The 10,570-nt window shown below is 44.3% G+C and overlaps 1 protein-coding gene across 1 annotated transcript; it reads right to left on the reverse strand.

Annotated features, from left to right (window-relative positions):
• Window positions 1–205: 205 nt before the first annotated feature.
• LOC115529225 (E3 ubiquitin-protein ligase TRIM21-like) lies at window positions 206–10,004 on the reverse strand. Its single transcript, XM_030337791.1, has 7 exons — window positions 9,875–10,004; window positions 3,585–4,200; window positions 2,917–3,012; window positions 2,375–2,608; window positions 2,104–2,251; window positions 1,992–2,018; window positions 206–829 (listed from the first exon to the last, which is right to left on the reverse strand). Exons 1-7 carry the CDS (start codon window positions 9,922–9,924, stop codon window positions 300–302), a joined length of 1,701 nt encoding a protein of 566 aa, XP_030193651.1. The 5' UTR covers window positions 9,925–10,004; the 3' UTR covers window positions 206–299.
• Between the last annotated feature and the right edge of the window lie 566 nt (window positions 10,005–10,570).

Raw genomic sequence — 10,570 nt, forward strand, 5'->3', positions numbered from 1 at the left:
TTACAAAGGTGGTAGTTATTTCTCTATGGATATTTTTCATCGTTACACTGTTCCAGGATTTTTCATCGTTACACGGTTCCAGGTTTTAGTCTTCAAACATAATAATGAAACTCATCTTTATATATTTTGCATTGAATATGAATATTTGCATTGAAAATGAACGTCCCGCCACCATAATAATCCCCAACTGCTACCAATGGGTGGAAACACAGTTTGAAACCCACCCATGTGTATTTTCTATGTTTACATATACAGTATATTTGGTATACACTAGCATAGTAATCATTCCAGAGCTTGTCCTACACCGCAGTAATGACCAGAGGCCGGCTTTCCTCCAACTCATTATGGGGACTGAAATAGGGGCAGAGCTCGCCACTGAATACGCACGCCGTGAACGAGAATATGTGCGAGGAGAACGTCAGGTCGTAGAAGGACACAAGGCCCTCCTCGTAATCCAGGAAGACGCCTACCATCTTGGGCTTGGATATGAGGGCCAGTTTTTCGGGCGGGGCCATCATTGCCACGTAGCCCTCACCATCGTAATGCGCTATCACCCAGTAGTTGTTGTCGGGCTTGAACACAAGCTCGCCTTTCCGTTGAGAGGTCACCGTCGTTACGCCTAGATCCCAACCCAACTTATCGCCGACCTCAACCTGCCAGTAAGCCTTGCCGGATGTCAGTCGGTTCCGGCCGAGGACGGATGAGTACAAGTCGAACCTTTGAGCACCCATGGGTACTACCTGAAGCCCGCCGCCATCTTGTACCTCCTTTTCGTCACCGGATATGATTAAGCGTGGGTGAGCGGTGCTGGGGTCTAGCTTCACGTCCACTGCAAAATAAAATATTTTTTGGGGGTTTAATTCTTCCGCAATTAATTTTAGAAGCAAAACCTCATTGTTGCAACAACAATGTACGTGCACAATTAAAACTGCATCAAGGATATCACAAAAAGTCCCAGGATTATTTCCTTTGTGCTCCTTTCGTAGTTATTAGTAATGAATTAGTTGGTAAAGTTGAAATATCCATTATACAGCAATTTAGGTGAGGTTTTTTTTGTTAATATAGGTTTTGAATAGGTCTATACTCTGACCGCCATCACTGATTTGACAGCTGAGAATGTTTCTTCAGTTAGGGCGTGTTCACATCTAGCATTTTTTGTAATAGGAAAAAGTTGAGCCGACCGTTTTTTCAACCAAAAAAAAAGCTGGCAGCGTTTTTTGTCCTAAAAGCGCAGAGAGCGTTTTTTTTCTATCGCCTAACAGCGAACCCATTCTAGACCCAACGTTACTCGCCTACTATGTATCCAGGCTAGAGCCCATTAGGCATGTCGTAGATCTCGACATATTCTGTGATTAAAACTATTAATTGCTCAACCGGCCCTTTCCCGACTGATTTGTCCGCCATTGTTTCTTGTTTTGACAGTTGAGATTTTCCTTCGTAACGAAGTGTCAATGTTCCGCTTGTGATTGGTCAGTTGCCCAAAAGATGCCTGACGTCGGCCGCACTCTTTTTGAAAGTTGAACTTTTTTTTAACGCTCCGTATGGCAGAAGAAAACGCTGGGAGAGGCGTTTAAAAAAACGGCTGTGACATTTTCCAGAAACACTCTGCTCCATAGGAATATAAGCGCTGTAAAACAAGCGCTGGCAGATTTGAAAAAACGCTAGATGTGAACACGGCCTAACAAGGGTCATTCAGGTCTTTCTCGCAGAAAAAGATATTCTAGTTCCCGTTCCCACTTCACCCAGTAGGAGAGAAGGATCCGCGACTCAACACGCAAAAAGACAGAATAAAATAAAGATGATAAGAACGATGCCAAGAAAAAAGAGGACAGGAGTCATGACGTGGTGATGAGGGAGGGGAATGTTAACTGCAAAAATGGACAGGAAGTTAGCCAAAACGACATCAATGCTAACAGTGCCTTGAATTCTTGAATTGAGAAATAACCCAACAAACTAAATTGGAGTAGAATAATACAGAAAGGTAAAATTACCTGCAAACTTCACGATCCTCTGCAGTTCTATGTAGGGAAATAAGAAGAATTAAATTAACTTAAATTAAGTTATTTATCTTCTTATAGGCTAATCTTCCAACCACTTTCTTACCGATTGGAGTCAATAACTCCAGTTTGTCGAGAATTTCATCCATCAGGTTTTTTATGATACTTCGGAAGGTGCCGAAGGAGGTGGATGCATCGAGTGCTATCTCTGTTAGGATGTTTTCCTCTTCTAGGACCTTTGTGGATGGATAATTCTAAAGGAGTAGAAAAAACCAAGGGAAATAATCATTATAGTCATTTACTTTACTGTAACGGTTTAATCAGAGACAATGGCTGACACCGAATGAGCTACATTTACACAAAATTGCCTCTGTCACCTGTAGGAAGTCAATATGATCCTCTGTGTCAGAAATGCGCCTCAGGTCCGAGATGTTCTTCCGCAGTTCCCCTATCTCGTTGTTGAGCTGCTCCGTCATTTCCTTGGCCTGCCTCTCCACCGCCTGACTCCTCTCGTCCATGGGCAGGAGAGCATGTCTTTTGGCGTTCTCCACGTGGGAAATTAGAGATGAAAGTATGCCGTCGATATCCGTACTCTCGCTGCGTAAGTGATCCTGAAAGAAACACAAAGGAAGGACCGTGATTATTATTTGGAGGATTTATTTTGTTCATTATTCATGCCAGTAGCATTTGCTATTTACAAGAACCACAACAACATACTTCAGATCATAAAATGTCATACTTTGTTGTTTGCCTGTTTTAATTGGATTGAAAGCGATTTATACATGACTGAGAACAACTGAAGCCTCTGTATTTTTTGTTTTTTTTAACTTTTCAAAAGGAAGTAACACAATCTCAAGTCTGCCTCAATTGTTAATTCAATCCCAAGATCTCTCCTTTAAAAATACATTACTGTCCTCACCTGGGAAACCTTCAACGAGGAACGCATTTCCTTCAGCTTGTTTTTCCGTCTCACAATCCCCCCCTGAAACTCTCCCTCGAGGTAGATCAGCTGGCCCTTCAGGGAGAAAGAAGAACATCTCAATTTTGACTCCCATATGAAGCTGGAGTATAAAATCACTTTTCACTCAATACTGATAGTGGTCATCAACAGCTTTCAAGGTCAATGTTGTACCGAACCAATTTGCAATGTGTATTATTTAAACCCTAACCCTCTGTTTCGTTCTCTTTGGGCGACACGTTTGGCGATATGCAGTAACTTTCAAAAGGGTTACAATTAGCGTAGCCACTGACCAGCTCATAACATTCATAACACTGCAAATCTGTGGGCCATAGGCTCCTTCTCTGTGTTGCCTGATTTGGTGGAAGAAAGTCACTGATCAGACACTCTCAAACCATCTTAGATTGCGGGTAAGTCAAGCGGCTGGGGTGTTTGACTCCAAGCAGAAAGATACTGGCTTTGATCCCCAATTTCCATAGTCCACCTGTCAGCAACTTAGAGCCAGATGTCCTAACCCCTATCTACTCCTCAATGGCACATCTCTGAAAGTCACGATAGATAAAAGCGACTCATGACTGCAAAATGACAACATTAAAACTCAAACATGTGAGATCTTCCAAAACCCTCACTCTTTTCTCCTCCCACTCCGTCTCCACGGAAACAACCTCCCGCCCCTCCTCCACACAGAGGACGCAGATGCAGCGGTCGCTGTCGCGGCAGTAGAGCTCCAGGGGCCGCCCGTGCTCCCGGCAGGCCCTGTCGTCCAGGTTCTCCACCGGCGGCACCATCCTGTGGCCCCTCAGGCGGTCCCTACTGTTGTGGACCTCGAGGTGGGCCCGGCAGTACGACACCAGACACACCAGGCACGACTTCAGGGCCTTGCGGGCCCCGGGCCCAATACAGACGTCGCAGACCACCTCTCGGGGCCTCCCGGCGGACTCCTCGGCCATTTGGCCCCTCGCCTCCAGCCGGGCCTGGTGCAGGTCCTGCAGGAGTCCCTCCAGCACGACGTTGACCTCGGGGATGCGGCTGAGGTGCTGCTTGCAGGTCGGGCAGCTGTTGTCACTGTAGATGGCGTTGCAGTTCAGGCAGGCCTTGCAGAAGGAGTGGCCGCAGCAGGTGGTGACGGGATCCAAGAACAGGTCATTGCAGATGGGGCAGCTCAGGTGCCTCTCTACGGGCAGGCTCAGGCCCGAGGGCTGCGCGGAACGGGCCGGGTCCGGGATGGGGCGCAGAGACATGAGGCTATGCCGAGAATATATGTATGGTTACTACTATGAATGACGATATTAGATGTGATAACACCACAACACGGTGCTTTAGCAAACAATATTCATAGTTCTAATGTAATGAATATACCGAATATAATGCTCGTAGTGATAGGCTCATAGCAATGGTTATAGTGATGCAGCCAAAATAAACCGATTCAGATTCAGGTTTGCGTAACAAACAAGGAATTTGACTTCGGTTAACCCTTTGCTCTCAAAGTAGCCGACAACACAATAAGTTCTTTAACTTATTGTTAAAGAACACTAAACCGAAAGAACAGTACGAAATATAAATACACTGTTAAGTTTAAGTGACAGTATAACAATACAATATAATATACTAATTTGCAAAAAATAGTATACAATAACAATATAATAGGAAGAAACAATATAAGGGAGGAAATGGTGCAATATCAGTGCAGTCAATATACGGTCAGAGAATTAAGATTTCAATATAACTATACTAATACATAAGTTTGAAGAAGGAGGGGGGCGTGTTATCCCCATGGTTACGACCAACGCCAACGTACCGACGTTATAGGCAGGGGCGCCGCTAGGGATTTTGGGCCCCATGAAAAGAATAGTATAATAATTTCTGTATTATAATTTCATCATCATTAGGGGCCTCTCTGGGCCCCCCTCCATCATGGGCCCCTAGAATCCGTCTCCTTTACCCCCCCTTTTCGGCGCCCCTGGTTATAGGCCTACTGTTTTACTAAACTTACTGGGCTGGGTTGCACCAACTTGGCGTTAGCCTGGTCTTAACTACGCCTGGTCGTAGCTTGGCGTTCTAAGTCCGACCTAACCGTTACGCTGGTTGCACCAAATGGGCTTATCGTTCTTTTCACTCTGACCAGGCGTAAATCCTACGCGGTTGCGCAAAAAGTGGGTATGCACTATATGCGGCGCAAAAAGTGGGTATGCACTATATGCGGCGCCAAAGCGATGGAAGTAAAAAAAATTGAGTCTGCATTTTCTGTTTTTAACAGCGTTTGTGTACATGATTTGATGATCAATAACAGAGGAACCTCACTGATGGCCCTGCTCCGCACACGACGATAGGGCCCCCTCGATCGACGTGTGCGGAGCAGACGACGATCGAGCGCCCCCTCGAGCGCGGTTTGGTGAAGCTAGAGTTGCTGACACTCGCCTTGTGGTGGGTTATAATAACTGGCAGTGTATTTCAAAGATACTGAAGCACCATGAAACAAGTGGTTACCACATAAATGCTTATCTGATGTGGAAAGAATTGGCATCCCGCTTATGCGTAGGTAAAACTATTGATAGCGAATTGCAGAGAGCCTGTTGACTCGAGTGATCGACTGCATACTCTTCCTTGCAGAAAGAAACCTGCCACTGAGGGGGAAAGAATGCACAGTTAGGAAATCCTAGAAGTGGACATTTTCTGCGTATCTCTTATAGCACGGTATGATGTTACTCTGGCAGAGCATCTTGGCTGCCTCTAAAAAAACACCGGATATCTGTCCTGGTGCACTCAAAATGGTTCAATATCAGAGTGTGTTTTACGTCAAATTTGTGCCCAGATAATAGAGGGGGGGGGGCTGCTGTGTCTGCATACCCCCCAGAAAGTAGGCAGTTGCGCCCCTGATCCTACGCCTGGTCAGGGTGCAGGCGTAGAGTTGAAATTCCAGGCTGTTTCTATAGCAATTGCATCCAATCCGATGCAGCGCTACCACCATCCTTGTAACTGCTCATTGCGCTTCGCTTCTATGCAAACGGAGCATTTCAAAGCACAGCCGGCGAAATGATCAGTGTTCACAGATCGGCCGCGGTTATCCGGAGGGTTTCACTGCCTTCATGTGGAGATAAGGATGCACCCAAACGGGTCTGCACAGAAATAGCTGCGTGCACCGTTCTGCACAACATCTGCATATCCAAGAGAATCCCTCTCCCCAGACACCATAAGCCACCGGCAGTCCCCGAGGAAGACGTGCGTCCAGCCAGAGCAATTGAAGATATCGCTGGCTGATTAGTCCGTTCTCAATTTATTAATCAGTTGTGAATAGGGTGACCACTGATGTCTCGCTTTGTGCGGGACAGTCACGCATTACCATTACTTTTTAAACGTCCCGCAAATTGAGACGTTGTCCCGCATTGTTATTGACAGTCAGACTCGATTATTTATTTATTTTTGAAATGCGACTTTTATAATCTGGCATTTATCAAATAGCTGTGTGCGGAGACAGCAGTGAGGGCTGTCATCAGGAGGCGGGGCGTGCTGTTTGATCATGTCAATCAAACTGGGACGCATACGCCGGTTAAGGGCATGCCCACCAACAAGAAACAGTGCAAATCAGGTCAGAACGGCATGCAGCACGAGACGGAGGAAAGCACGACTAGAAGAGGAATTGCAGCGAACAATAAACAATGGGAAACTATCTATCCCTTGGTGAAACCAGTGCAAAGCGAGTCTGGTAACGTTTTGTGTGAAGTTTGCTTGAGTCATTTTTCCATTTCACACGGAGGTGAAACGACACAAAGAATGCGGGACTCACAAAAAAAGTTATTATTAGATTTAGTGCATATTGCCTAATTGTATACACAGCTGTGCCTTTATTTGGTATTGTCCAGTAAAAGCAGATAATTGTCAAATGCATTTCTAGTTAATCTATGTGATTCTGAGCTGTGTGAGTTTTGTATTGTTCAGATAATCAGCCTATGTAGCCTACTCCATGTAACCTAATCCAATGCATGTTCTACTCGAATATGTGGTTCAGTATATTGGTCGACCAGAGCTGAGTTGTGCTGGTGTTAGGTTGTTTGCTCCCTGTTGTTGGAGAAAAGGCACATTAAAGTTCAATGCTTGAAATAACAATGGTAGCCTTGACTGTCTGTTCTGTTTGATTGTCAGTTGTGTTAACTTGAGGCGCTGTGAAATAGCATGAAAGCTCCATGCCTTGCCTACTATGTTCTCTCACGTGAGAGAACTTGGGAAAGTTCCATTTAAATAAGATATATTTGCTAAGTTTGTATTTGCAGGCTTTTATGTGATACTGAATCAACCAGATGGCAAAGCATAGTAATGTTATAAGCAAAGGGGCAGAATAGAAATGTTTATATTTTAGCTCCTTGTCGTTTGATGATGTTCAATCCATTGCCTCTGTCAAAAAGAACAATTCCCGTCTAAATGCCTGCTCATACGGAACCCGTAAAGGGACATGAAAAAAAAAAAGTAAACGTTTCTCGTGGACACGAGAAAGTATCGCACGCATATCACTGGCAGTTTGTGTGCGCGCGCGCGAGTGTGTGTGTGTGTGTGTGTGTGTGTGTGTGTGTGTGTGTGTGTGTGTGTGTGTGTGTGTGTGTGTGTGTGTGTGTGTGTGTGTGTGTGTGTGTGTGTGTGTGTGTGTGTACTTTAAGTGCACATGTAAATCTCGATTTTGTTTTAATAAAGATTGTTCAGCATGATACAGTCTAGTGATTTGGGGTTACGTCTGTGAAGTGTCCCTTCCCACCAAAGCTGAGACCAAACTTACGCCCATGGAATAAAGTACCCAGCCTGTCAAGAATCGGTGGCCGCTTCATTCCGACCATATTCCGACCTATAAGGCACACTATACCATCTCGTAGTTGGAGGCAAAAGAGTGTAGGGCCTATGCGCTCAAATAGTGCGAGATAAAAATATAGCACATTCATTTTAATGATTTTAGCTTGTGTGTGCCCGTGCCCGCGATAAATCACACACAAGCTAAAATCATTCAAATTAATGTGCTTTATTTTTATCTCAAATTATTCGATCACGTCCTATACTCTCTTGCGCTCCGCCTCCAACTACGAGATGGTTAGTTTTCCTGCTGTCGGCTCCCAGACCGAGGAGCACAGGTGATACGTTCCCTCCAGGGCCGATGCTCTCTCGGGGGCAACACCCTTCACAACGACAGACAGTGAGTCTGCTTATAGGTCGGGATATGATGGAATGAAGAGGCCACCCACACACAACCGGATTCGTTCATTACTTCACTAAACTGCCACGCAGGCTATCGCTCGCACTCCTCGCTCGTCAACCTACTCGCTGACGACACACGCACGCACGCACACACACACACACACACACACACACACACACACACACACACACACACACACACACACACACACACAAACACACACACACACACACACACACACACACACACACACACACACACACACACACACACACACACACACACACACACACACAGAGACAGACATACACACACACTGCCACTGATATGCGCACGATATTTCGCCGTGCTCATGAGATAGCCTACTTTCTCGTGCGCAGGAGATACTTTCTCGTTTACGGGTTCCGTAGTAGGCCTACACCAGACAACAAAATACATATTTTAATTAGGCCTACATTCGTTTGCAGTGTTTTATTGTTATGCATTAACACAATTGATGGACAATGAATAGAATAATGAATTATTTATTTCGGTGTCCAACAGCATGTCAAGTAAAATAGCTGTCGGCACGAGATATCCGCAACGCGGTGATATAGGCATACAATGGAACATTCACATGGCTAAGATCGGTTAAGACCAATTGGTGCAACCGGCCTGTTAAGTAAACAGTAGGCCTATAACAATACCATATAATATAGGCCTACAAATTTGCAAAAAAATAATATACAATAACAATATAAGAGGAATAAACAATATAAGGGAAGAAATGGTGCATTAACAGTGAAGTCAATATACGGTCAGAGATTTAAGGTTTCAATACAAATATAATTACAAAAACTTTTTTTTTCTTAAGAATGCTTTGTGAATCCGGCCCCAGGTTCTTAAAACGCCTATTTGCATAGGCCTTTCATACAATATAATTGAACGACTGCAATGACCCACTCTATTATGTATACAATAGAGCTTATTAGTTACTAACACGCACAAAGTTGAAGTGACGGTGAACCCATGGTTTCAGCTTTGAAATATTATATTGCGCTTTGGTTTGAGTTTCAGGAAGGAGTGGGGCGTGGTATCCCCATGGTTACGACCAACGCCGACGTGACGACCTTATAATAAGCGATGTTGTAGACCTATATGAAATCCGCCCCACATTGTATCTTTATACTATCGGTGACCGGGAAGCCTCAACCTCACTCGGACGCGGACGTGTTGTTATACTAGGTAAAGGCTACTTGTATCATGGTCTACTAAGTTTACTAAGTATTATTATAGGTTACACCTGGGTTCGCAGCATAGAGACACTTTACCATAGTGTATGGGGAGAACGGCAAAACGTCTTTTTACCCATTTCTTTCTTAGTTCGGGTCTTCTTCCAGTAACAGTTAAAAAAGTGCCATAGCTTGCTATGATTACGATATGAGCCATTACGACGTTAACAAATAAAACTGGCTCTTTGAATCAGTTTGACAGCGGAGTGCACACCAGGTCGTCTTCACCTTTTCATCTCAATTGCAGTTATTCAGACCTCGACCAATTTTCACGGATTTTTATAAGAACAACCTCAATTTAGCAGACCTGTCGATATAAATTGTGTTTATTCTCTAATGGCAGCCTAACGCTGATGATTTGCATTTCTAAAGTTTAAACTTTACAGAATGAAAGATGTAGCCTAATTTGGCCACAACCGCAGTGCAATGCCCTATATAAATAACAATATGACTTAATATAGCGAACGATTACCTTTCATTCGCCCTTGGGTTATCCCCGTGAAGATCTCCCATGGTGTCCATTGTCTCTCTCCCTTTTCATTGGCAGTGCACTACAGGTACACAGGGACTCTTCCCTTTATAGGCCACAGTAAACGCCTTTGGTTTCATTTCTGTGCAAATGCTCTTCCCAGACATAACTTTGGTCTCCTCCTCATCAGGTGCGTCAGGCCCGATGGATCGATGGGAGGTCGATGGCCTCACGCATCATTTGTTTATTGTTTGCCTAACAAATGAAAGCGTGTAGAGTAGCGTGTAGAGCGTGCAGAGCAGGTTAGACCTAACCTGCCTTTATCATATCAATAGGTTTAGAAAGCTATTATCACACCAGATCCCTTATCTTCTTTATATATTTTTCACTTTGTACTTACTATATTATCCCCCCCCCCCCCCCCCTCTGCCCCCAAGACCATTCTAACCCTTCGTCAGACTTAAAATTAAAGGTAGGCCTACCAACACGAAACTACACGCTACCATTGCTGTGCCCATTGGCCGCCACCTTGTGGTTAACGATAAAGGCCTACTAAGTATTTTAAGGATTCAATGGTTTGATCCACGTTTTCAGTTTTGTTCAAGTCATACCCAAGCTATCAAAAAATCGTTTATTGGTCTTATTGGGGTATTTTACATATTAATACTTTAAATACTTTAAATACCATATCAAGTAAAA

Source organism: Gadus morhua, chromosome 17, assembly GCF_902167405.1.
Source record: "Gadus morhua chromosome 17, gadMor3.0, whole genome shotgun sequence".
Lineage (NCBI taxonomy): Eukaryota > Metazoa > Chordata > Actinopteri > Gadiformes > Gadidae > Gadus > Gadus morhua.